Here is a 27,188-nt window from a genome sequence, read left to right as displayed (position 1 = left end):
TGCGGCTCCCCGTCCGTGTCGGAATGACGTCGGAGTACTTAGACGCCGCCCTCGCGTGCGGTCGTCAGTTCTTATACATAGCTTTCCGCGCCAGGGACGCTGAGCCATGCAAGAGACCGACACTGGTGCCAAAAAATCTAGGGCCCTGAAAGGGAGAACCTTAACCCTAGATGTTGGTTCGCAGAACGGGGAGGCTGGGTGGGTCGGTGAGGAATCTAACTAACTAATGTTTCTTACAGATACATCGTTACCGAAGGTAAGTAACTTGTTCATCTGAAAGAAACACGTTAGTTAGATTCCTCACCTTAGAATAGATACCCCAGCAATACCAACCCCGGAGGTGGGCCTGAGAACCAAGATCACACCAGAAAGTCCTGGAGAACAGAACGGCCAAAGTGGCCATCTCTCCGGACTTGGCTGTCCAGGCAATAGTGCTTGGCGAACGTGTGCAGTGAAGCCCACATCGCCACCTGACAGATGTCCTGCAAGGGGACTCCCGTCCCAGGGCAGTTGTCGCCGCTGTGGCCCGGGTGGAATGGGCTCTCAGCTCAACAGGAGGGACCTTCTTCGCCAAGGAATAGCAGAGTTTAATACACAACGTGGTCGTCCACCCGGACTTGTTTTGTGCGGTCCAAATAAAAGGACAGCGCACGTTTTGGGTCCAGAAGGTGGAGCCTCTCTTCATCTTTTGAAGGATGCGGAGGCAGATTGCTCTCCTCCGCGCAGTGGATCTGCGATTAGCCAGGACCTGTTTTCCGGCTCTGGGCCCGGCTGAGTCGGTACCCGCATCCCAGCTTTAGACTTCTTTTTCTGACTGTTTGCAATGGGGAAGTTTGGAACACTTTTTTATGTCATTGCTTTTTCTGTGGTGCTGGGTCGGCGGTGGGTCGTTGCCATTCCCCTTTGGTTGACACCGCCGGGAACACTTTTGGTTCTAAATGCTTATTTTTTGTCTATTTGTACACCATTGGTATTGTTATTTGGAGCTTCGTTTTTTTTCCACAGGTTGGGGTTTGCCTCACGTTTGCGTGATGTGGCTGGGTGGGGGGGAGGGGGCACGGGGTGGGGTGTTTTGATATTCTTGACATGGCTGGTCAGATTGTAACTTTGCGGATACACGGAGACGCTTCTGATTTCTTGCTCCCATTGCTAGTGGTATGGCAGCGTCGGTACACATAGGCTTGCATGAAGCCCCCCTTGGCCTTTCACTCATGTCTTGGAACGTCAGAGGCCTGAACAACCAACGAAAATGCAAGCAGATACTACACTATTTGAATCGGCACTGGGTTGACATTGCCTTTCTTCAAGAAACGCATTTACACTCCTCTGTTCCCGCGCGCTTTGCAGCTTCCTGGGGCACCCATAGATACTTCTCCAATTTCAGCAATTATGCCAGAGGCACCGCGGTGCTGATTCACAAGAGAGTCCCGTTTCACTGCCAGATGTTCAGGGGGGATTCAGAGGGACGCTACTGCATAGTACGAGGGGTGTTAATGGGTCATGCGATCATCCTGGTATGTGTGTACGCTCCTAACACTGATTCCCCGGAATTTTTTCATGCGCTGGCTGCCCAGCTTGCAACTCTTGAACCGGCAGGCCTCATTCTTGGCGGCGATTTTAACTTATTGCTGGATGCTAGTTTGGACAGCACGTCGGGGGCTGCTCCGTCCAAGCCCAGGGCGCGGCGCGCACTTATGGACCTCTGTCACCAGTTCGCTCTAGTTGATATTTGGCGCAGGCGCAACCCGAACACCACTGACTACACGCATTTCTCGGGACAACACAACACTTGGAACAGAATTGACTACTGGCTGCTGTCCCCGGGCCTGTCCCCCTGGTTTCGTGGGCTACTTACTTTCCCTAGAACGTACTCAGACCACTCCCCTGTGTCGCTCTGCTTGGATGTTCCGCGCCACGAGGGTTTTGAGCGACAATGGCGATTCCCTGGGAGGGCGCTGCTGGACGACTTATTTGTCCACGAGATTTCCGAGGCGATTGAGGACTATTTCACGATTAATACAGGATCTGTAGACTCTCGGGCCATGCTTTGGGAGGGGTTTAAGGCCTATATCAAGGGGATTTGCATAGCTAAACATGCTGGGGTCCTAAAGGCGCTGCGCACGACCATTAAGCAACTGGAGACACAGCTGTAGTCGATTGATGCTGAAGCACAGCGTGAGCCTGCTGGTGACGTGTCCGCTAGGCGGCTCTGCCTCCTGACTGACTTCCGGGAGGCAGCGGACAGAGAGATTCTGTATCTGGGGAAGTACCAGACGACGCGTAGATATGGGGAGGGGGACAAGCCGGGACGCACGCTGGCTCAAGCTCTGAGGCCTCCGTATGGTAAGTCCTTAATAGTTGAGGTGCGGGGCGTAGATGGTTCGCTCCGCACAACACCCGCCGAGATCAGAGACGAATTCCTGACCTACTTCTCCGAATTATACACGACCAAGCTGGGGGAATCCCCAGCCTCTCGTGCGGCCTACTTGTCGGAGATCGCGCTTGTGTTTCTGGATAAGGGCATGCAGGAGTTCATGGCGGAGCCTATAACTGTGGCGGAGGTGCGCGGGGCGATTAAGGTGCTTCGCGGGACCTCAGCCCCCGGCCTCGATGGCTTCTCCGGGGATTTTTATAAGGCCTTTTCTGATCTGCTGGCTCCACAGCTGATAGAGGTGTATGCGGAGGCGCTGGAGCGCGGATCTCTTCCGGCGACCCTTAGCGAAGCGGTAATAGTTCTGCTCCCAAAACCAAACAAGGACCCGACGTTGTGTGGCTCGTATAGACCCCTCTCCCTTTTAAACTTTGATTACAAGATCCTGGCCAAGATAGTGGCCAACAGGCTCTCCCAATTGATGGAATTCATCATTTCGCCCGTCCAATCGGGCTTCGTCCCGCGTCGCTCTACGACTTTGAATCTGCGGACGCTTTTCACGGTTCTGCATAGAATTAATCCGGCCACGCCGGCTGCGGCGGTCCTCCTGGATACCGAGAAGGTCTTCGACTCCCTAGAATGGCCTTTCTTCCTTTCCGTCATGCAACGTATGGGCATGCCGGAGAACTTCCTTGCTACCATGCGGCTTTTGTATAGCCGCCCCACGGCCCGTTTGCGTATCAATGGTAAGCTGTCTTGTCCCTTCTCTCTAACGCGTGGTACGCGGCAGGGCTGTCCACTTTCACCGCTACTGTTCATTTTGGCCATGGACCCCTTGATCCGGCATTTCCAAGAGCGCCATCTCCACAGGGGTCTCCAGTTCCGGACGGGTCTCTTGCTTGCTTCCCTCTACGCAGATGACACTATACTGTATGTAAGAGAACCGCAGGCCAACCTAGCTCCCCTGATACGGGAGATCCTTCGTTTCGGCGCCCACTCCGGACTGGGCATCAACTGGCACAAGTCCATAATTTTCCCATTGACCAGCAGAACCTCCCCATGGCAGTGCGAGTTCCCGTTGGAGTGGTGCTCTGACTCGGTTCGGTACCGATCCATCTGAACACTGACGAACTCATCCGCCTCAACTATGGCCGCGCTTTGGACAGGCTGGAGGCACAGGTGGAGGGATGGTTGAGGCTCCCGCTATCCATGTCGGCCAGAATTGCAATCATAAAAATGATAGTTCTCCCTAGGTTTTTATATCTCTTCAATAATATCCCTGTTCCTCTCACCCGGGCCTTTTTCTCCACACTGCGGTCCCAGCTGATCAGGCTGGTATGGGGCGGGAAGCACCCCCGGATCGGTTGGAGGACTCTTACGCTCCCCCATGATAGGGGCGGCTTCGGAGTACCTGATCTGTATTTATACTATCTGGTTGCTCAGTGTGCACACGCCTATGCCTGGTACCACCCTGACGCGCGTATTCCGTTCCTTCGTCCCGAGGCGGATTTCGTTCTCCCGGGCCGTTTGGCGGCTGTGTTGCCCAAGGGGGTTGCCCGGGACCCAGTAGATATTCAAACGGTGTCCACCACCAGCTGGGCGTGGCATCGCCTTACTCGCTATCTGTTAGACCTGTCAGCCCTTTGGGTGGTCCCTCCTCATCATTATTTATTTTGTCCCACTTTTGCCTCAAACCCTGTTTGAATTTTTCCTTTTTGGGAACCACCAGACTTTTTAGTGTTGCTGCAGATTCAGGGAGCCATTTTAGCTACCCCTGAAACTTCTGTCTGAGGGCCTGAAGCACAAAATGGTGGCCACCTGTGACATCACCAGCAGCCACTGGAACCTACCAGCACCTTCCAGAACATTCCAGAACATTCCAGAACCCTGTGACAGTTGGAGGCGGTTTAGAATGTTGGGAAGCTAAGAGAGAGAGTTGGCAGTTGGAGCTGGCAGTTGGCACCTGACTGGTGAGGGGTGAGCAGCAAAAACGTGAAGGAGGAACGAGTGAAGCAGCAGGGGTGGAAACTTGTGCCTGGAGTGGGGTCCATAAACCCACCCTTGATACTAGTCCCTACTGACGGAGCCCAGCCTAGAGCCCTGTGTGGGAAGAAGTCAGAAAAACCATCCTGAGGACCTGGACAGCAGGAACAGGCCTTAGAAACGAGAGAACAGCAAGATCCTGACCTGGAAGCTGGTTTCCCTGAAGTCCGACGTCGAGTAGCCTAAGACCTGGAGCCCGAGGTGGAGAAGCGGCGCTGACTGGAAAAGCAGACGTCGTACCCGGAGCCGCCAGAGGTCGAGAGAGGGCGCCGTCAGAGGTCGTGAGGAATACCAGAGGTCGAGGAGGAAGTCACCCGAGGTCGAGTGAGCGGCGTCATCGGAGGAGTGAAGTCCGCCCTCCGGAGTCGTCGGAGACCGAGGTGAAGGGTAACGGAGGTCGGGAGTGAGGATCGCACTCCGGAGTCGCCGGAACCTGTGAGAATCGTGCCGGAGGTCGGGAGTGGAGGTCGCACTCCGGAGTCGCCGGAAACCTGTGAGGAGCACCGGAGGTCGGGAGTGAGGATCGCACTCCGGAGCCGCCGGAAGTCGACATCGAGGCAAGGCCGGCCGACGTCATCGAAGCCGAGGTCGCCATCGGACCGGAGCCGCCCGAAGTCGACATCGAGTAAGACTGCCCGACGCCATCGAATCGGAGGTCGAGATCGAACCGAGGCCGCGGACATCGAGAGCGGAACCGCCTGCCGGCGTCGTCAAAGAACTGACATTGTGCCGAGGCCGCCGACATCGAACTGGAACCGCCTCACGGCATCGACCCGACTCCAGCGGCATCGACCCGACTCCAGCGGCGTCGGAGCATCAGAAAAAGGGCAGTAAGTGGAGTAGAGGGCGCCTAAGGCCCTGTGGAGACCTGAGAGACTGCTCTAAGGGGCTAGGGAGGTGCTGGAACCAACCTGACTGTGCCAGGGGTGAACTGGGACTAATCTAGAGAAGTTGTGTGGAGAGAGAGAGCCAGGTCTCTGGTTTTTCCCCCCTTTATCTACCTCAGTTTAGGCCTCAGCCTTGACCAAGCCAGGGAGTAGACACCCTCAAGCCTTCCACCTCCCCACAAGCTGTGCCTGGGCCAAATCAGCCCTTAGGAATTCAAAAGTGATCTGAATCCATGAGTGTCACTGTCAGCTTTTAAGTATTTATTAGGGGCACTGTATTTATTGTAGTTAACCTATTTATTGTTCCACTGTATTTATTGGTCCACAGTATTTATTGATGCACAATATTTATTGGTTACAGTATTTATTGCCTCAGAATATTTAATTGGCTGTCTGTATTGCACTTTTATTTATGCCTTCAGTATTTATGATCACCCCTATTTATTGAATCATTAAGCCAGTATTTATTTGTCCTGACCTATCTGAAAATTTGTATATTGTGATTGTTATTTATTTATCCAATCAGCAACTAAGAGAAAAAGCAGATAAATAAAGTTATTTTCATAATTTTTACGGTGTAGAGTCGTTTTTGGAACGGATGCACGCATGGTTATTGTTTGGGTATGTTGTATGCTTAGCACGGAGCCTGATTCCTGACCACTCGAGCCAAGCTACCACAGTGTGTCCGGAAGACCACCACCACCCCTTTTAGCGTGGGAGTGGGTTTCCAACATAAATTGGTGTTCAGTGGTGGGATAGAGCTGTGCCTACGCATACTCAACAATAACTGTGGGTAGTCCATAGGATTACACCGGGAGTTCTCTCAAGAGCGGCCTTCCTAATTGTGGGTTTTTGTTTTTTTTCCAAATTTACTCTGGTGGTGGGAGGAGGTATTATTAAAGGTACCCCCCTGCATAGTTACTGCACAAAAACCTGTCCTCTAACCTGAGTGGGCAAGATGGAGTTTGTACTAGAAAATCTAGAAACGTACACTGTGGCCCAACTCAGGGAGTTTTGCCAGCGGGAGGGGGTGTACTGTCCCCCAGGAGCAAAGAAGGGTGCACTCCAAACCAGCTTAAGGGCTTGGGGGGAGGCACGCCGAGAAAGCAAGGCTGAGGAGGAAGACAGGGATGGAGAGCCTGACCCCGAGGGGGCTGAGATGTACACACCTGAGGTGGGGAACCGGTCAGCAGGGCCCAGAACCATTTCTAGGAAGGGCAGCAGTGCCTCTAGCGGTGGCTTGTCTGAAGTGGAGCTAACAGACCGGAGGGAGAAAAGACAGCTCACATGGGACTTAGCAAGGCTGGAAAAGGAGAAGGAGGAGCAGAGGATGGCCCATGAATTACGACTGAAAGAAATAGATCTTCAGATCTTGAGAATCGGGGCACAACCTGTTCCTAATGGTGGCAGCCAAACCCAAGAGATCACCAGGGAACCTAAACCATACCTGCCAAAGGACATAGTAGCTAGCTATGGAGTGGGCGACGATATCGCCAAGTGGCTAGCGGCCTATGAGGTCTCATTGAGGGCCCATGGGGTTCCAGAGAAGTACTGGGGAGGGGGATTGTACAAGTACATGCCTCCAGCGGGTAGGGATGCTTTATTGGCCCTCGAGGAGGATGAGCAGACCCACTACCCCACCATGAAACTGGCGCTCATCAGAAAGTTTGGACTAACACCTGAAAAGTACAGACAGAAGTTCAGGGGTAGTCACAAACTGGGCACGCAGAATTGGGTGGACTTCCTGGACTATGCGAAGAAGGCAATGGAAGGTTGGATTCAGGGCAGTGAAGTGAGGAACTACGAGGGGTTTTTTGACCTGGTACTGAAGGAACACCTGCTCGAGAAATGTTTCCCTGAACTGCGGCAACACCTGGTGGATAGCAAGCTGACCAGTCCCCGGAAGCTTGCTGAGGAGGCGGACATTTGGGCTAGTACCCGGGTGTCCACAAGGGGGACTGGAGGGGATACTCAAAAGGCCGGACAGGGCGCCCCCCAGAAGAAAGAGGGAGGGGAAAAGAAAAAGGAGTTCTCCAAAGGCCCCCAAAATAACTTCCAAGGGAAGGGAACAGGATTCACCCCCAAGGCTAACCCGCCCAGAAACCCTAATCCTGGCCAGAGTCAGCAGCCAAGGGTTGTCCATTGCTATGAGTGCGGTGGCGTTGGACACTATAAAGGAGATCCGAAGTGCTTGAAACGACCACCCCCTCCCACTGGAGGAAAGACCCCCGGAGTAGCTAGTGTAGTGCTCGGGGAGGAGATGCCCTTAACTAAGGGAAGGGAGTGGGCGGGTGTCACTTTAGTGTCCCTGGGAGAACGGGAGATGGTTCCTAAGATCCAGGTGCCCGCAAATACCGCAAAGTATGGGCAATGGGTCACCATCAACGGCCAAAGAGGGGAGGCTCTGAGAGACACAGGAGCCAGTATGACTATGGTGCGTAGCCAACTGGTGTCTCCAGAGCAGGTAATTCCCGATGTACTCCACCCAGCCGCGATGGCTGACGGCAGAACAGGCCACTATCCAGTGGCCGAGGTTCCCTTTGAATGGGGGGGGGTTGCAGGTTCACTTCGAGTTGCCGTAAGCCCTGCCGTGCCAGTCGATTGTCTGCTGGGGAATGACATGGAGCACAACGCTTGGAAGGAGGTGGAATACCGGACTCACACCGAGATGCTGGGTACACCTGACTGGGCCTGTGTTAGCACAAGGTCCACGACTACCCGAAGAGGGAGTTCATTTCGGCTGGAGCCTGGAACAAAGGCCCAGCCAGCTGCCAGTCAAGGGAAGAACCGAGGACAGGAGGAGCCTGCCTCGGCATCCCCACCCCGTAGGACGGATAGGCCACCGGAGGTGGTGGACCAGGAGTCTGCGGTGGGGGACGTTACCAACCTGGAGGACCTACCCATCCCGGCCGAGTGGCACGTGGAGGGAGGCCCGTCCAGGGAGGAATTCTGCCAGGGCCAGAGGGAGTGCCCTACCCTTGAGGGGCTGAGGCGACAGGCCGAAGCCCAGGCAGCAGGGAACGTTGAAGGGAACTACAGTGTTTACTGGGAGGATGGCCTCCTCTACAGTGAACCCAAGGCACCCCTACACGGATCGTCACGAGCCTTGGTAGTTCCTCAACGTTATCGAGCCTTCCTTCTGGAGTTGGCTCACGAGATACCATTGGCAGGACACCTGGGGCAAGACAAGACCTTCGCCCGTCTTGTCCCACACTTTTATTGGCCTCAGATGAAAGTGTCGTCCGATACCTACTGCCGGACATGTGTGTCTTGCCAAGCCAGTGGGAAAACAGGGGTGAAGCTGAAAGCTCCCCTGGAACCACTTCCTGTCGTTAGCACCCCCTTTGAAAGGGTGGGCATCGACATTGTGGGTCCGTTAGATCCACCGACTACAGCTGGTCACAGGTTTATCCTGGTTCTGGTGGATCATGCCACACGGTACCCAGAGGCAATACCTCTGAGGACCATAACAGCACCTGTTGTGGCAAGGGCCCTGATGGGAATCTTTACCCGAGTGGGTTTTCCCAAGGAAGTTGTGTCCGACAGGGGGACCAACTTCATGTCAGCGTATATGCGGGCGATGTGGAAGGAGTGTGGAGTGACATACCGGTTCACCACTCCTTACCACCCCCAGACCAATGGTCTGGTGGAGAGGTTTAACAAAACCTTGAAAGGCATGATCAGGAGTCTGCCTGAAAGCCTGCGGAGGAAATGGGACGTCCTCCTACCCTGTTTACTTTTTTCCTACAGGGAAGTGCCACAGAAGGGAGTGGGCTTCAGCCCCTTCGAGCTTCTGTATGGGCACCCTGTACGTGGACCTCTCAACCTGGTGAGAGACGGATGGGAAAGAACTCCCAGAAAGCTTCCCCAGGATGTGGTGAGCTACATGCTGGCCTTCCGGAGCCAAATGGCTAAGTTGTGGAAGCAAGCTTCTGACAACTTGGAAGCCAGCCAAGCAGTAATGAAGGCGTGGTATGACCACAATGCTCACCCGGTGGAGTTGGAGCCTGGCCAGAAAGTGTGGGTGATCGAACCGGGAGAGCTTAGTGCCCTCCAGGATCGCTGGTCAGGACCCTTTGAGGTGTTGGAGAAGAAGGGTAAGGCTACCTACTTGGTGGACCTGAAGACCCCTCGTCAGCCCCTGCGGGTGCTGCATGCCAACCGCCTCAAACCCCACCATGAGAGGCCCGAAGTCATCTTGATGATGGTGACTGACGGAGGAGAGGACGTGGAAAGCGAGCCTCTCCCTGATCTGTTTGCGTCTCAAGAGAAGGATGGGTCGGTGGAGGGAGTGATTCTCTCCCCATCTCTAACTCCTGAACAGCAGGAGGACTGTCGCCAGGTCCTGGGGCAGTACTCCTCGTTGTTCTCCCTTGTCCCGGGTAGGACTCACCTGTGCGTCCATGACGTGGACACAGGAGACAGCCCACCTGTGAAGTCCAAGATCTACCGGATGTCAGACAAGGTGAAGGCCAGCATTCATAGTGAAGTCACTAAGATGCTGGAGCTAGGAGTGATCGAACCTTCTAGCAGCCCCTGGTCCAGTCCGGTGGTGTTAGTACCAAAAGCTGCACCACCGGGTGCCCAACCAGAACTGAGGTTCTGTGTGGACTATCGGGGACTGAATTCAGTGACCAAAACTGATGCTCATCCGATCCCTAGGGCGGATGAATTGATTGACCGGCTGGGAGCTGCCCAATATCTAAGTACCTTTGACCTTACTTCAGGGTACTGGCAGATCTCTTTGACTGATGGAGCAAGGGAAAGGTCAGCCTTCTCCACGCCCAATGGCCACTACCAGTTCTGTGTGATGCCCTTTGGGCTCAAGAACGCACCTGCCACGTTTCAGCGCCTGGTAAACCAGATCCTCACCGGAATGGAGAGTTTCTCTGCTGCTTATCTGGATGACATAGCCGTCTTCAGTAACAGCTGGGAGGATCACTTGCGTCACCTGCAAGCTGTTCTCCAGGCCCTGAGACAAGCTGGATTGACGATCAAGGCCAGCAAGTGCCAGATCGGGCAGGGGTCGGTAGTGTACCTTGGACACTTGGTGGGTAGGGGAGCGGTGCAACCCCTGCAGGCGAAGATCGAGGCCATCATGGCCTGGGAACCCCCCAAGACACAGACTGAGGTCCGAGCATTTTTGGGCCTCACGGGATACTACCGCCGCTTCGTGAAGGGGTACGGTACCATCGTAGCCCCCCTCACGGAGCTCACGTCCAAGAAACAACCTCGACGGGTAGTCTGGACGGAGGCTTGTCAGCAAGCCTTTGAGAGATTGAAGAAAGCCATGTGCGAGGCCCCGGTCTTAAGGGCCCCAGACTTTTCCAAGGAGTTCATTGTCCAGACAGATGCATCAGAACATGGCATTGGGGCAGTGTTATCGCAACTCAACAAAGAGGGTCTGGATCAACCCGTGGTCTTCCTATCCCGGAGACTACTTCCCAGGGAACAGAAGTGGAGTGCAATAGAGCGTGAAGCCTTTGCAGTGGTATGGGCTCTGAAGAAGTTGCGGCCATACCTGCTTGGCTCGCACTTCCTAGTTCAGACCGACCACAGACCCCTTCGTTGGCTGATGCAAATGAAGGGGGAGAATCCCAAGTTGTTGAGGTGGTCTATTTCCCTACAGGGGATGGACTTTCAGGTGGAACATCGGCCTGGAGTGGACCACGCCAATGCAGACGGTCTCTCAAGGTATTTCCGCCTTAGTGATGAGAACTCCCAAGGGGTTGGGTAGCTCTCCCCACTTTCAGCTGGGGGGGACGCGTGTTAGACCTGTCAGCCCTTTGGGTGGTCCCTCCTCATCATTATTTATTTTGTCCCACTTTTGCCTCAAACCCTGTTTGAATTTTTCCTTTTTGGGAACCACCAGACTTTTTAGTGTTGCTGCAGATTCAGGGAGCCATTTTAGCTACCCCTGAAACTTCTGTCTGAGGGCCTGAAGCACAAAATGGTGGCCACCTGTGACATCACCAGCAGCCACTGGAACCTACCAGCACCTTCCAGAACATTCCAGAACCCTGTGACAGTTGGAGGCGGTTTAGAATGTTGGGAAGCTAAGAGAGAGAGTTGGCAGTTGGAGCTGGCAGTTGGCACCTGACTGGTGAGGGGTGAGCAGCAAAAACGTGAAGGAGGAAGGAGTGAAGCAGCAGGGGTGGAAACTTGTGCCTGGAGTGGGGTCCATAAACCCACCCTTGATACTAGTCCCTACTGACGGAGCCCAGCCTAGAGCCCTGTGTGGGAAGAAGTCAGAAAAACCATCCTGAGGACCTGGACAGCAGGAACAGGCCTTAGAAACAAGAGAACAGCAAGATCCTGACCTGGAAGCTGGTTTCCCTGAAGTCCGACGTCGAGTAGCCTAAGACCTGGAGCCCGAGGTGGAGAAGCGGCGCTGACTGGAAAAGCAGACGTCGTACCCGGAGCCGCCAGAGGTCGAGAGAGGGCGCCGTCAGAGGTCGTGAGGAATACCAGAGGTCGAGGAGGAAGTCACCCGAGGTCGAGTGAGCGGCGTCATCGGAGGAGTGAAGTCCGCCCTCCGGAGTCGTCGGAGACCGAGGTGAAGGGTAACGGAGGTCGGGAGTGAGGATCGCACTCCGGAGTCGCCGGAACCTGTGAGAATCGTGCCGGAGGTCGGGAGTGGAGGTCGCACTCCGGAGTCGCCGGAAACCTGTGAGGAGCACCGGAGGTCGGGAGTGAGGATCGCACTCCGGAGCCGCCGGAAGTCGACATCGAGGCAAGGCCGGCCGACGTCATCGAAGCCGAGGTCGCCATCGGACCGGAGCCGCCCGAAGTCGACATCGAGTAAGACTGCCCGACGCCATCGAATCGGAGGTCGAGATCGAACCGAGGCCGCGGACATCGAGACCGGAACCGCCTGCCGGCGTCGTCAAAGAACTGACATTGTGCCGAGGCCGCCGACATCGAACTGGAACCGCCTCACGGCATCGACCCGACTCCAGCGGCTTCGGATCATCAGAAAAAGGGCAGTAAGTGGAGTAGAGGGCGCCTAAGGCCCTGTGGAGACCTGAGAGACTGCTCTAAGGGGCTAGGGAGGTGCTGGAACCAACCTGACTGTGCCAGGGGTGAACTGGGACTAATCTAGAGAAGTTGTGTGGAGAGAGAGAGCCAGGTCTCTGGTTTTTCCCCCCTTTATCTACCTCAGTTTAGGCCTCAGCCTTGACCAAGCCAGGGAGTAGACACCCTCAAGCCTTCCACCTCCCCACAAGCTGTGCCTGGGCCAAATCAGCCCTTAGGAATTCAAAAGTGATCTGAATCCATGAGTGTCACTGTCAGCTTTTAAGTATTTATTAGGGGCACTGTATTTATTGTAGTTAACCTATTTATTGTTCCACTGTATTTATTGGTCCACAGTATTTATTGATGCACAATATTTATTGGTTACAGTATTTATTGCCTCAGAATATTTAATTGCCTGTCTGTATTGCACTTTTATTTATGCCTTCAGTATTTATGATCACCCCTATTTATTGAATCATTAAGCCAGTATTTATTTGTCCTGACCTATCTGAAAATTTGTATATTGTGATTGTTATTTATTTATCCAATCAGCAACTAAGAGAAAAAGCAGATAAAGAAAGTTATTTTCATAATTTTTACGGTGTAGAGTCGTTTTTGGAACGGATGCACGCATGGTTATTGTTTGGGTATGTTGTATGCTTAGCACGGAGCCTGATTCCTGACCACTCGAGCCAAGCTACCACAGTGTGTCCGGAAGACCACCACCACCCCTTTTAGCGTGGGAGTGGGTTTCCAACACTATCTAGCCCAGCCTCTCCTCTACTCCTCTTCTCTTCCACTCCCCAACCCCGGGTTGCTGTCAGGCACGGGGGAGACACTTGTGCAGCGTACTTTAACTAAGTTTCATCTCACTAGGATCGGGGACCTATACCCTGGGGGCCACATATTTTCTGTCTCGGAGGAGGCGCGCTTCAGTGAGGCCAAGTTCATGGACAAATTTGTCTTACGCCGGCTTTATTGTGCGGCTCGTTCGGACATTGCGGAATTCCCTCTCGAGCCTGCATCCTTCGAGCCCCTAACTCTCCTCATTGCCAAAGACACAGGTGCCCATATGGTTTCTAAGCTTTGTAAGGCATGTGCAGCTCTGGTTCCATGTGTGGATGGCCGACTGCGAGCGGCCTGGGAGACAGACTTGAGTAGGCCGATTACGGATGAACAATGGACCGCTTGTTGCAAAGTCACTAACGCGATATCACTCAATAGTCGACATAAGCTCCTCCGTTATAAATTTCTTCGCCGCTGCTACATGACCCCTGATAGGCTCCACACCATTGATCCTGCGCGCCCACACACATGCTGGAAATGCTCTGCACCACACGCTGACTTTGCGCACATGTCCTGGACATGCCCCAAACTGCAATCATATTGGACGCAGATACATGAGATCCTTGGCGTTATGTTGGGGCTCACACTGGTTCCCACTCCTGAGATTGCTTTATTGGGCTACACAGTAAATTTCCCTAAGCATGTTCGCAGGCTTGCCTCCCTGGGCCTGCTACTCGCCAAGCGGGAGGTGGCAAAACATTGGGGCGGTAGAACGGTCCCCACGGCCGGGACATGGCTCACCTCTATGGCTTATTGCAGCACAAATAGCGAGATCTACGCCAGTCTCCTCCCCACAGTAGCGCGTCCCAAAGATATCTGGGGCCCCTACAAGACCTATATCGCTACCCTTCCGAGCTCTTCCCCACCGCGATCCAGTTCCGGAATAGTGCCTACGGGAGTAGGGTAGTCTGTTCGGCGACGGCGCTGCACCTCTGGGGTGGGCGTGAGAGGGCCATGAAGTTCTGGTCTTCCTCCCTATTGGGCGTTAGGAGGCTGTATTCTATAGGTGTGGGCTGGATTGGGGGATGTGGGCCGAAGATAGGGGTGACCACTGAGCTTGAATGGTGGGTCCTGAATGCGTACTTTTCATTTACGAGTTCAGGCGGATGAGGGTGTTGGGCTCTTGGTTGGGGTCTTTCTATGGTCCGATGCCTTGATAATGTGCTGTTTTTTGTATACGAGAGGGGAGTGTCATGTTGTATCTCCGTACTGGCTATTAACTGACTGCACAGCCGATATTTTTATATTGTTGTGCTCTTCAAAACTAAATAAAGCTTTAAAAAAAAAAAGGATGCGGAGGCGGAAAGAAGGTGGGCAGCGTGACAGATTGTCCAATGTGAAAGGGAGTCACGACTTTAGGAAGAAAAGAAGGACGTGTCCGGAGGACAACCTTATCTGGATGAACCGAAAGGAAGGGAGGCTTAGCTGACAGAGCCTGGAGCTCACTCACCCACCTAGCGGAGGTGATAGCCACCAGGAAGGCAGTTTTCAGAGTCAGTAGATGAATGGGACAGTTGTGAAGGGGCTCAAAGGGAGCACACATCAGAAAAGTGAGAACAAGGTTCAAGTCCCACTGATGCATTACGAATGGAACAGGAGGGAACATCTGAGTAATGCCCTTGAGAAAACGTGAGACAACAGGGGACTTGAAAAGAGAAGGCTGATAAGGAAGCCTTAAGAAGGCAGAGATTGCAGTAAGATGACCCTTCAAGGTGCCTGTAGGAGAGTAGGGTCTGCTTTCTATGTTCACCCCCACTTTTTGCTTTTGCTTTACTGGTTTTCGACTTAGATGTGGCTGTGGGCCTGCTAATCAGACCCACAGCCCTGCTGTTCTCTCTCTAAATTGATGCTATGTACTTTAGGTGCATAACCCATTTGGATAGGATCACCTTATTGGCCCCTGTACAGTGTACCTTAGGTACCCAGGGCATAGGTGTACCCTAGGCCTACCAGGGGCTGCAGCATGTATTATGCCACCCCTGGCCTGGCCTTCCATTATGACACAACTGGCTGATCACTCAGCTGGGGCAAGGTCGTGTAATCACTCCTTGCTTAGGTGTAGTATTCCTATACCTATCTTACATATAGACATGTGTAGCTATCAGCCACTCCTATGGCAGGCCTTAACAATCCTGGAGGCAGAGTGCTTGGTAACATGTGAGATGGTGCTCTAGCATGTCTGCAGCTTTCGGAACCATGTTAGCTGTTCTATGATATAGCCTACCATATACTCTTAAAGTGCCTTATAATCTTAGACGGTTATGGCAACTATGGTTTGGCTTTATCAAAACATGTCGTGTAAGGTGTCCAACACTTTGGAATACTACCACCACACCATTTCTGGCGATGAGGATAGTATTCCTCCCTTCTAGAGGGAGAAGACATGTTGTAACCTACTTACCCGGTTAAAATTAACCAGAGCCCCAGCATCACAAAATGGATGCTGCTGCCACGACACAAGTCTGACCTCCTGCTGCTGGGAGTGATCCCGGCAAGGAAGGCTTGGACAATAGGTTTCCTGCCTTGAGAGGTGCGAGCACCGCCTCCGACAGGCCTTAGTGTATTGGGGCAGGGAGGGATGAATGAAATGAGACACTGCCTGGGGCATACAAGGTGCTCCATGCATAGTCCAGTTCAAACCGGTGCTGGGGCACTCCAGCCCCAGTCCTGGCGTGAAACTGGACAAAGGGAACCACCCCCCTCCCAGGTCCCACCCATAAGGCGTGACCTAGCAGGCAACCCAGCCCCCCATATTAGTATAATAGTGGTAGCTGGGCCCCAGGAGATTAGATTATCCTGAACCTGCAACTTGAACAGAAACTCTGGACCTTCGACATTCAACGAAAGAAGAAGACTGAAGAATCTCCCTTGTGGCCAAGGAGTGGCTACCCTGTGCAAACAGGCACCATCAAGAGACTACCCTTTGCTTTGCTGAAGTTCTACGAGGGACCGACTGCAGAGCCCGACCAGAGCCTTGACTTCCAGACTTCTCCGACCCTGAGCCACATCCACAGCCGAGCTGAGATCCGTGGAGGCGACGAGAGACGTGGGACCGGCTACCTGGGAAAAGTGGCGAGTATCTTCCAGCGCAGCTTCTGAGGCACCCTCGAAGTTGTGCACCGGGGATTGAGAAGCCCCAACCCCAAGCACCATCTGCACCGAAGATCAGCCCCCCCACACTCCACGAGTCCTGCGTGGGGCCCTTCTGCATTTTCCTGCTTGCCGCGTCTGTCCGGTTGCTTGCCCGTTGGCTAGCGGCCTTTGTGACGACACACCTTGAAATCTTCACTGCTGGTTTGGCTCCTCCAGACTAGCTCCCGCTTCTTTGCAAAAGAGAAGCACCCCAGACCTTCCTGGTCTGCACCAGAAGCAAGTCCTCCGTTCTTCGTGGGTTCCGCTTGCCAAGGCTTGGCGAGTCCTAGTTCGACTTCGACGCCGCCGACAGCAAGAGCCTTCGTGGGACAGCTCGCCTCCTGGTCCTGGTCATCCTCGACGTCTCCTGGTACCCGTGGCTGCAGCGACAAGCTTCACCCTTCACCTGCAAACTTCACGACATCGCCTGGTTCCTTCCTGGTTCCACGTGGTCACTGGCTAGTGACCCTGACTCTGTCCCTTCTGCTTGCAGGTACCCTTCCTTTTTGATCCCGGCCTTGGGATCCACCGGACACTCTGCACTGACTGCCTGTCAGCAACTTTCCTTCAGGCATCCATAGAAGTCCACGACGAAACCCGACGCAAGTTCACACCTATGCACCCGCAGCCCGTGGGCTAGGTAACTTGGGTACTTCGGTGCTCACAAGGGTAGTGACTATCCTAGGGTCTAGTTTCCGAGTCTCGACTTTCTAGTTGCTCCAGAAGTGTCCTAAAACTGCTTATTTCAGAACTGTATTTCTATCGATTATACGCATTACGCGTGAGTGTTTCCACTCTGCACCTGAATCCCGTGGGCCTCCCACATCCTAACTGTTGGTAGTGTAGTGTAGCCCCAGCGATTCCCTAGGCCTATTCTATTTCCGTGACAGTGGTCCTTATACCACTTCTTTAGTATATGGTTTGCGTGGCCCCTAGGGCCTAACTGTATTACTTACCTGTGTGACTTAATGTATGCTTAAATAAGACTGTGTTGTACTTACCTCGAATCTCATAAAGAGTGCTGAGGGTTTGACTAGAATAAATACACTTTATTTTACATACATACATACATATATATATATATATATATATATATATATATATATATATATATATATATATATATATATATATATATATATATATATATGTTGTGGTGTCCTTTCATTTGGTATTCAAGGGATTATATATGGTATCACAGCTGGCTTCACATGCCATTCAGAGTTTAGCCTAAGACTGCTCTTGTCCATGCTACCACTAGGATAGCTGGTCTATAAGATTGAGTTTAAAACCAATCACCATAAGGGTTGTTTGGACTGATATAAGGTGTACACTAGAACTAGTGACATTATACATCAGGCCAACTTCTCACAAACCCCTTAAAGGTTATCTTAACAAAGGCTATTTATTAAAGGCTTTTACTTTTAATTAAAAAAAAAAAGACAACTGAAATTAAAATTAGAACCTTTCTAACTGAAATTTGAATGACAACAAGATAAGCCAAAAGATATCCAGTATACTGAACCTTAAGGTAACATTAAAAACTACTGGCAAACTATCGCTGGTTATTCTATAGTCCGTCTTCGTTGCTCCTTATTAGTGACGCATACATGAGCTAGGGTACACCTGAAGAATGGTACACCTATTTACGGCGTAACTTAAAAGAAGCTCCCACCATCCCGCCTGGTAATATTCAGGAAAGGAGGGAAAGAACCCGTAGGAAGAGTCTGCACCGAGAGTAAGTTGCAAAACCCAATCTGGTGCCGCACTGCAATACGTGTCCCCACCTTAAGCGGTCACATAAGAGGTTTCTCTTGTTGGTTTTATCTGATACCCATTTCCTTTTCTAAGGAGGGCAGCCAGTTCGACTTCCCCTGCAACCTATAGGGCCTTATCAATAACACTATAAGGAAGAAGAACGCCGCATTTATTTTGCTTACTAGTGCACACATTTTCTTGCTTATGCAATGTTTTTCAAAAAACGTATTTCAATAGCGTACTTAACTGAGAGTGTGTGTTTATGCCTTCTCATCTCTAGAGGAAGTAGATATTTTGCCTGTTATTTTGTCTGTTTACGCATTTTAAAAATACCAGTATACCCATGACATTCAATCCAAGTAACTGGGCTTTTCAATTATCTGATATTTGTGTACCATGTTTAATGTAGGTGCTGCTGAGAGACTTTATTCAAGCTGACGCCACGTCGGAGGTCCCCCTACACATAATCAACGACCTGAGGGTTTTGTTTATATTTCATAGCCTCAAAAAACATCTGGTCAGTGATTTCTTAGAGTTCATAAAGGAAAACAAATTTACTCATCTCCTCTCATTGCGCTTTTCACCACACAATGTGCCACTGACACACACACACAAATGGTGAGGTTTTTCGTTATCTTATAGACCATTTATTGTGCAAACAATGTTACAAGAATGTATGTAATGTTGAAAATTAGAACAGTTTAAATGTGAATATGCGTATGTTTTTCTGTTTTCTTTTTCTAGAGAACAGTGTTTTCTCCAACACTCTCAAAGAGTGAACATACCTCATACATTCCAAGCCAGGGGATAGTGTCCCGACTGGCTCAGAAAGGGGATCCATCCAATCTAATGGTCCTAACAAAAGCCAATCGACCCATACGGGTGCAATTAGGCTGAAACATGTTGACCTGATAGGTATGTTGATGTGAGGGACACCTTGTATTTTCCTAGGCACATCTCCCTTTTTTAACCTTACCCCTGCCCATGTTTTAATAAATTCCTACTGCCTTGGCACAGGAGGTAATTTTAGATCACTACGTAGTTGTTACAGATCCCCCACTGTCTCTTTGCTTTGAGAGACCCCCTCCTTGTGGAAGGAAGACCCGATGAGGATGCTACCGGTTACTAGTACGTCAGTGGGGATAACATGCCATTGACCGTAAGTAGCTGTTGAGGACACCAAAATGGATTTCTCCAAAGAGACCCCTGTGCGAAAGTACCTGGTCTCCCTCTTTTTGATACTGGACACATTTTTTGGGAAGCTGAGTGGGAGATTGATATTCCTTGCTTCTATCTCCCCCGTTGATATTTTTAGTTAACATATGCAATAATCATGAGCTATTTAATGAGGAAATGTAACAGTATCATTTTAAAATCGACTATCATACCTCTGCTGCCTGGATTCTAGAGACTGCATCACTTTTTTTTTGTTCAAGAAACTGCAAGGTTTTAGCGCGGGAAGCCATTTTCTCTTCTTGCGCTGCACATTGTTTTTCAGCTTCTATCAAATCTCTGTGGACAGGAAATAGATAGAAACTTTACATTGCAACCAACTTTTCTTACAGATGCAAGATTTACAAGTTTTAATTTATCATGTAAACTCCTGGAAGGATAACATTGATTTTACTGGAAAGAAATGTAGTACAGAGGGGGCCCCATCCAGGAACTGTCGAAAGAGCAAAGAGTACCTGGGCAGTATCATGAATTGGTGTACAAGTGCAGAGCTATGTGCCCGTTTTTAAGATATTGTATCTTATGAAGAGCATATGCTTAGTATGTACATTCTCAATTTGTACAAGAGCTGCAGGCGAAACAGTGTGCTAAGCTTCCAAGCTTTGATTCTGCAGCTCAGAGAGTGTCCAAGTTAACTGTAAACGCTTTAGACAGTGCAGGGTATTAAGACTAGATACCTAGTTCTGCTCTGGAACAATCACACCAATCAGATACTACTCCAGTACTATTATCACACTGCCTAACCCAGATCTTGCATGATACACCAATACAGAGTGCAAATCGCTTGTAAAGAGACCAGGAGCTGAAGGAAGGACCGACACTCCAGCATCTACTAACAGGTAGACACTATACCTTTTATTTGTGTGGCAACATTGAGCTTTGGAATAACTGAGTCAATCATTACGGTGTATCTATAAACCACTACATTTTGAGCAAATGGGTGCTGATACTCTAAAAGGGAGGGATGAAGATGGGAGAGAAGGGAAAATATTGTGGCAAGAGCTTAGCGATAATAAATTTTGCAGTCAAAATATATCAAGGAATTTGCTCCAGTTGTGTTGGTTTTGCATTCAACAGTAAGCCCAACACAACCTATTGGATTTTGTTGGGTTATGTTTCCCAAAGCACAGAAACCTAATTGTAATTGGAATTTCCAACATAAGTAGCAGTGTACAAGTGTCCTCTTTTCACAAGGCCCTATAGATTGTGCAGAGGGTCTGACACTGTGTATTACTGTCAAGGGGGGTTTTGGCTTACAGTGTTCCAGAGAAGAATGCCACAGAAATCAAATTTGTGCTCCTTGGCTCAAGTGTTCATAATGCTTTTGGAGAAGATGCCTTGTAGGAGGCAATTTACCAGAGTCATTCATTTATCTAAATGGGTGAACACTGTCTACATTATTTGCTAGCCATATTTGCTGTCACTCTTATGGAATAAAGCAGGTCTCCTTTAAAGCGATTTCTAGGTTCCTGGAGGTAAGGGAGATTGCTGCACAGATTGCTGGAGTTGCCCGGGAGCAGATTCAATAGGCCAGTTGAACAGTAGTCTAAAGTTGTATAGTACTCTTACTGGGTGGATATTCAGCCTCATCTATCTTTGAACACATTTGACGAAATATGCTATTTAAGATAAGTACTTCATACCATCGGGCGCAATTGGGTGTGATTATACATGTGGCGTGGAATAACGTCAATTTAGTGCTTTTATATACATGGAAACAAAGCCTCTAGCCTTGGGGGAATTCTACGGCGAGCTCAGCCATCTTTGTTTGCAAGGTCATGTGCAAGTGGAAGGCATGATCCCGAGTGGAAAGGTTTCAGTGAGATCAAGAAGAATTAGTAATGCATAATCCTTTTATCAAGAACTGAGTGTGCCCCTTTTCTATTAGAAGGACGTGATGGACAGTGATGGCATCCAGGTATGTCCAAACTTGGTAAGTAACAGTACCTTCCAAGAACCTAGAGGATGAAAAAGATGGAGCTTCGTAGTAATTTATAGGACAGATGACAACATACTAGGCTTTTCTGGGTAGCCAGAGCCTGGTTCACGACAAGGTAAACCATGCGCTAGAACAAGATGTTGATCACTAGAAGTTGCTGTACAGCACTCATTGTTGCTGCATTGGTTTCTGGGTAGGTTCGACTATCCTTTCAGCCCAAAGGAATTGCTAAAGGAAGTGCCAAATGGAGGTCTGGACAATGGCCAGGCAGGGACAGTAACAGCTGCTTCACTACTAGTCAGTTATATATTGGGCCTCACTTTAGAGATGCAAATTGTATTCCTGCTAGCGATCTGGTCAGTTTGCAGTGCTCAAGAGTCGGGAACGCAGAAAAGGAGCAGAATTCCATTGAGATACCACTGATCAGAACATTCAAGAAGAAAAAAGGTAAATTCTGATGCATGTTTACCACAGAAGACCCAAATGTCTTAGGTGCAATGGATATTCCATAAGTTTGAACTCGGTCTTGTGGGCATTCAATGAATATCCTATCACGGAATCATTATAAATAGCATTCATGAACACAGGCAAAGTTATTTCCAAGTTGAGGTGTACAAATTAACATCATCTGCAAATGCACCAGATTTAAGTGACTTTGTTCCTACTTATCTGCGGCCAGACAACCTTTTAAGAAGCTTCTTTGCACTGAGTGAATCAATTTAGATATGAGTGAAGATAATCTAGAAATTCAATTTAAACAGTTTCTCATCAAGGTTCAGAGAAATGAAAGAGGCCTGCAGCTGGCTTTATTTCGGAGCTCTTTGCCTATTTTCAGGGTGACAAAGATCACAGCTGAGATTCAGTCTTATACTTCTCACTCTTATGAAATTCATAAAGTATATCCGGCACCTTAGGAGAGATAACTGAAAGCTTCATAAAATCTTACAATGAGGCCATTTGGTCCTGGAGTCTTGTTGGGGTAGAAAAAAATAATGGCATGAACATCAGTTAGCATCATTTCTTTTTACGGTTCTGTTAATTAGCACTTAATGGAGGGTAACTCATTTGAATTTACAATTTTATCATCTTTGAAAGGGCAAGACTTCTCAGTGTGCTTTTTTTAAGTTCACCCGAGAATAAATTGAATGCTGTCTGTTTTAAGTGAAAGCTAGACAGTGTGCAGAAGCTTTTGCAGTTAAATAACTGTGCAGCTCAGTAATATGTAATATTCATAATATATTTAACATGTATGAATATTTAACATCTGGGGTAAGTGCATTACAATATGTCTTTTTCAGGGTCTATGATATTTGTTTCTGTCAGATCCAATTACACTCTAATTTATCATTATACGCAGATATAGCTATGAGTGATATTTCATCAATCTTCTTTTAGGGTCCTGCCTATGCAACCATAAAATAGAAACTCAGATTTTCAGCATATTGATAGTTTGCTTTCTTGACTAAAAGAAATTACTCATCGAATAATTTTCAATTCAATTCAGGACATTTGTAAAGCGCACAGCTACCTCCGTAGAGGTGTCCTGGCCCTAGTGGAGAAGTGAACAAATTACTCAGCCATCCGCTCCGTATCAAACAAGAATGTTTTGAGCTTGCTTCTAAAAGTTGCTTCAGAGGGGATGCAGCGGAGACTGAGTGGCAGAGCTTTCCACAATTTAGAAGCGAAGTAGGTAAAGGAACGACCACCTCGTCTAGCCTTACAAATACAAGGAATATGGAGAGATTTCCAGCTGTTGGATCTCAAGGCTCTGGACTGGAAATAAGGTCCTAGTCTCTTTCTCAGATATAGAGGTCCCTTGCGATTGGAGGCTCTAAACACTAAAGAGCTTCAAATTTAATTCTCTTGATCAAAGGAAGTCAGTGAAGATGTTGTAAATAAGAAGAAATGGCGGACGAATTTTGGATGAACTGTAGTCATTGCAGGAGAAAGGCTGGGAGGCCCAAATATAGATAGTTAGCATAGTCCAATGTAGCTGTGACCAAAGTGTGAACAACTGTTTTTCTTGAGTCCATCAGAATGAGGTGGAGCATTCTTCTAAGGGATCTCAGGAAGGCAAAACAAGAAGCAGCAAGAGATCTGACTTGGGGTTCAAAAGTAAACCGCAAATCAAATTTTTTCAAATGTTGCAAACGCTCAGCTCCATTGTACGTTTTGGATTGCCTTCCCCTATTTGTCACCAGGGAATCCAAGAAGTAGGAGTTAATTAAGTCTGAAATATCTGATCTACCTTATTTTCTGCAACAAAAGGTCTGAGTATGTGCCCCCACAACTCACCATAGACCACTGCCTACTCCTAGAAACACTGTTGCCATCAGTCACATTGGTGACACTGTGAGTTAGTGGTAAATTATTAAATGCGAACCGGATTTCGGTCACAAACCATTAATACATACCATAAGGAATTGATATTTGGAGGGATGCTCTAAACAGGTCACTTTCAAATAGCGAGTCCTAATGGTTTCCTAACCCATTTAAAGATTTGGAAAATCTTTTCTGAATCATTAAATGGTTGTTGTACATTTAAAACAGGGTTTTAGCAGTAACAAACTCTCAGAATCAGAGGGTTTGTGAACGCTAAACCCCTCTGTACATTAGACCCAAAGTGCCTAAACAAAGATGATATTTGAAGCCTAAAGCAGATACAAAACTGTAAAAGGATGGACACTCATATTGTGACTTGTCTTATGGTACTTTGTGCCCCTTTGGATTGATATCAAGAGTCTAAATGTTAGCACACAAACATTCTAATGCCATTGATTTGTTTCCAGTGGCAGTTAGCAGAGCTGGGACAGCTTAGACAGGGTGTAGCTTTTGCAAAGATCATATTTGTATCCTTCCATGTCAAGATAGAAACTAATGTGAGCATCTTTGAATGGTTCCCCTGATGCTTTCTTCTTATTCCTTTTAGTATTCTAGGCTCCGAATACTAAAAGACTGCTTAACAGCATGTGCATGGGTTCTGACCTGCTCTAACATGGTAAAAGACTGGCTAACCCAAATGTAACTTTTAATTATTTTCACAGAACTATGGCATAGAAAGTCCATATGTCGTGTTGAAATTATTTAAAGGCTTGTGATAAATATTTGCTGCAAAGGCTTCAGTAAATTAAAAATCAAGCTGGGAGGCTTCCCTTATCAGCACCCCATGTGTCCACTGCCAAATCAATCTGCACTTAGCTCCACTAGTTAGCTATTCATAGTAGTATTTTATTCAAAATACTTTGTCTGATCCATAAAGGTCTTTATGGTAAAGCTCCCTTTTTTCTCGATAACAAAGGCAACCTGGTACTTTAATGCGTGCAGATTTCGATCAACCACTTTAAATCATTTGGTCCACAGGCTGCCCTATCAACTCCCTTACCCTATTGGAAGACATCATGATGAGGAAAAATCTCTCTGCATTGGTCTCCTGCATTTGGCATGCAGTGCCAATTCAACTAGAATATACCACAGCTCTCTTCCATTTTAGAAAAAACCCAAGACCCTGCTTTGGAAGAAAGCACTGTTCTTCCAGAGGGGAGAGGTTGCTGGTGAGGCTCATAGCCAAATGGGACATTGCTTGAGCCTGGAGTGCGGCTAACCCCCCCCGATCTATATTAGCTTGGCACAAGGTAAAAGACTGGAGCACCAAATTGTAAGAACCAGTGTATGCAGCCAAGCATAAGAAGATCTGGGGTTATGGTGGGCGTACTAAGTACTAGAATGATAGACATACAGTTATGCAACATTGAGCCTGTACTAATGTTTTCCTGACCAAATGCACTGTTTGTTTTTTATTCACTATCGCAAATAAAATAAAACTTCACCTGATAGAAAAAATGTATTATTGTACCTTTTACTCTTTCGCTATCATAAATGTATACTCACTCTTTTAAAGATTTTTCTAATGCCAGCGCCTCTGTAAACTTCTTCTTCATGTTGAGGATTTCATACTCCATACCATGATTTTTATTTTCAACTTCATGAAGTTTGGAGGATAAATCATTGATTTCCAGCATAAAGCTAAAAACATAAAACACATTTCAAGATATGGCTTTCTATCTTTATTCAAAAACATTATATATTGTCAATAATTCCTGAAGTCCAGATGTTTTCCCAGAGAGTCAGAATCCATTAGGAGGGTTAATTTGAACTTAAGCCAATTTTAGCTAATTCAAGGAAAGGCATCTGCAACAATGACATTCTGGCACCACGTTTTAGAACAGGTGCAATTTATTCCAGAAATAATACCCAATATCAAATATACAGGCAAGCACTACGAAGTGTATTAAGCCTTAAAACAGGGGAGGCTTACTCTAAATATTTTTGCTAATTTTCTGCCAAATTTCATGTGGATCGGGTCTACTGCAGATATAGGTACACATTTTAAATCTATATTCCATTTATAATGCAGTAGTTGGTGATTACATCATACACACACATCTATGTATATATACATACAAACATTTCTACTGCAAGCATTAGCAAAGCCAATCAGCCTGATGTTACCTGTTGATGACAATTCAGCTTTGCTAATGCTCATTTTGTTATATATATATATATATATATATATATATATATATATATATAGTCCTTTCCGCTCTCTTCTCAGCGGAGTGCAGGCACGGACCTCTTGCCCTCAAAATCAACAATCCCACAACGCAAAAGTGGGTGAAGCAGAAGATTTATTACCCAAGTAAAGACAGGAAAATAACTGGACCAGTGTCCTCCATGACGCGTTTCGCTCCACGCAGGGAGCTTGATCACAATAGATATATATATATATATATATATATATATATATATATATATATATATATATATATATATTACCTACTGGCGGTCGCCAGTAGGTAGTTATAGTTAGGACCCTGTTTCCATAGGAAAGAACTAGTTACTTACCTGTACACTATGGTTCTCCAGTATTATCTTTCATAGATTCACATGCTTGTATCTTCCCCGTCGTCATGGTGGGAGTCTCACGGTAACAGAATGACCACAGCAGTATAAGAAAACTGCATAGCAAAATCCCATAGGGAATCATCTTATTTGGTAACCAAATCTCATCATTATGTGGTCCAAAACTCAGCCAATCGGCTGCTAGCCCTGCCCTCACACTCCCAGCAGAGCCTTCCTGCCTCAGATTTCCAGCCCCGAGTGCGAGACTAGAATACTCTTAGAGACAATGAGGTTCTGCCTGAGAAATGGGGAGGTGGGCGGGCCGCATGTGAATCTATGAAAGATAATACTGGAGAACCATAGTGTACAGGTAAGTAACTAGTTCTTTCTCCAGTATTGAATCTTTCATAGATTCACATGCTTGTATCAGAATAGTAAGCAGTACTTCTCCCAAACTGCATTTCCAGGCTAGAACCCCCCAATAAACGTGGGCTCTGCTCTTTTGGGTAGAATGTTAACATACATTGCAGTATTTGAAAATTTGTGCAACCATACATATATCTGTACATATACATTGTTATAATCCATGATAAATACCTTAATGAAATAGGTGCCGTAGAACTGCTTGTCCCACTGCTGCATCCTTTTTCCACGCTGCGTCCAGACAATAATGTCTAGTAAAGGTGTGCGCATTCTTCCATGTCGCAGCTCTACAAATGTCTGGTAATGGCACTCCCGCAAATAGGGCCGTAGAAGTTGCCATCTTCCTCGTTGAGTGTGCACGTACTTTGGATTGCAAAGGCCTTCCAGCTTGGGTATGACACAAGGATATTGCTGACGATATCCATCTCGAGATACTGGCTCTGGAAAGTGCCACCCCTTTCCTGGGGCCGGCAAAGGCTACGAAAAGCTGGTTTGTTTTTCTGAATGCTTTGGTCTTGTCGATATAGAATTTTAGACATCGCTTGATGTCCAAAGAGTGCAATGCTCTTTCCGCCGCCGTTGACGGGTCCTTACAAAATGTAGGCAAAACTATTGGCTCATTTAGGTGAAAGCTGGAGGG

At 48.5% G+C, this 27,188-nt stretch overlaps 1 protein-coding gene across 1 annotated transcript in view; it reads right to left on the bottom strand.

Moving 5' to 3' along the window:
- HAUS1 (HAUS augmin like complex subunit 1) overlaps positions 1 to 27,188 on the bottom strand; it is a 284,053-nt gene that overhangs the window by 127,710 nt on the left and 129,155 nt on the right. Inside the window, exons 4-5 of the mRNA XM_085640696.1 lie at positions 25,115 to 25,249; positions 19,443 to 19,566 (exon numbers count right to left, since the gene is read on the bottom strand). Of these exons, the coding sequence (XP_085496822.1) occupies positions 19,443 to 19,566; positions 25,115 to 25,249 (259 nt within the window). The remainder of the gene's footprint in view (positions 1 to 19,442; positions 19,567 to 25,114; positions 25,250 to 27,188) is intronic.

The sequence above is a fragment of the Triturus cristatus genome, chromosome 2_1 (genome assembly GCF_964204655.1).
Source record: "Triturus cristatus chromosome 2_1, aTriCri1.1, whole genome shotgun sequence".
Taxonomy (NCBI): domain Eukaryota; kingdom Metazoa; phylum Chordata; class Amphibia; order Caudata; family Salamandridae; genus Triturus; species Triturus cristatus.
Note: the sequence above shows the minus strand (reverse complement) of the source record. Positions and strands in the feature narration are given on the sequence as shown.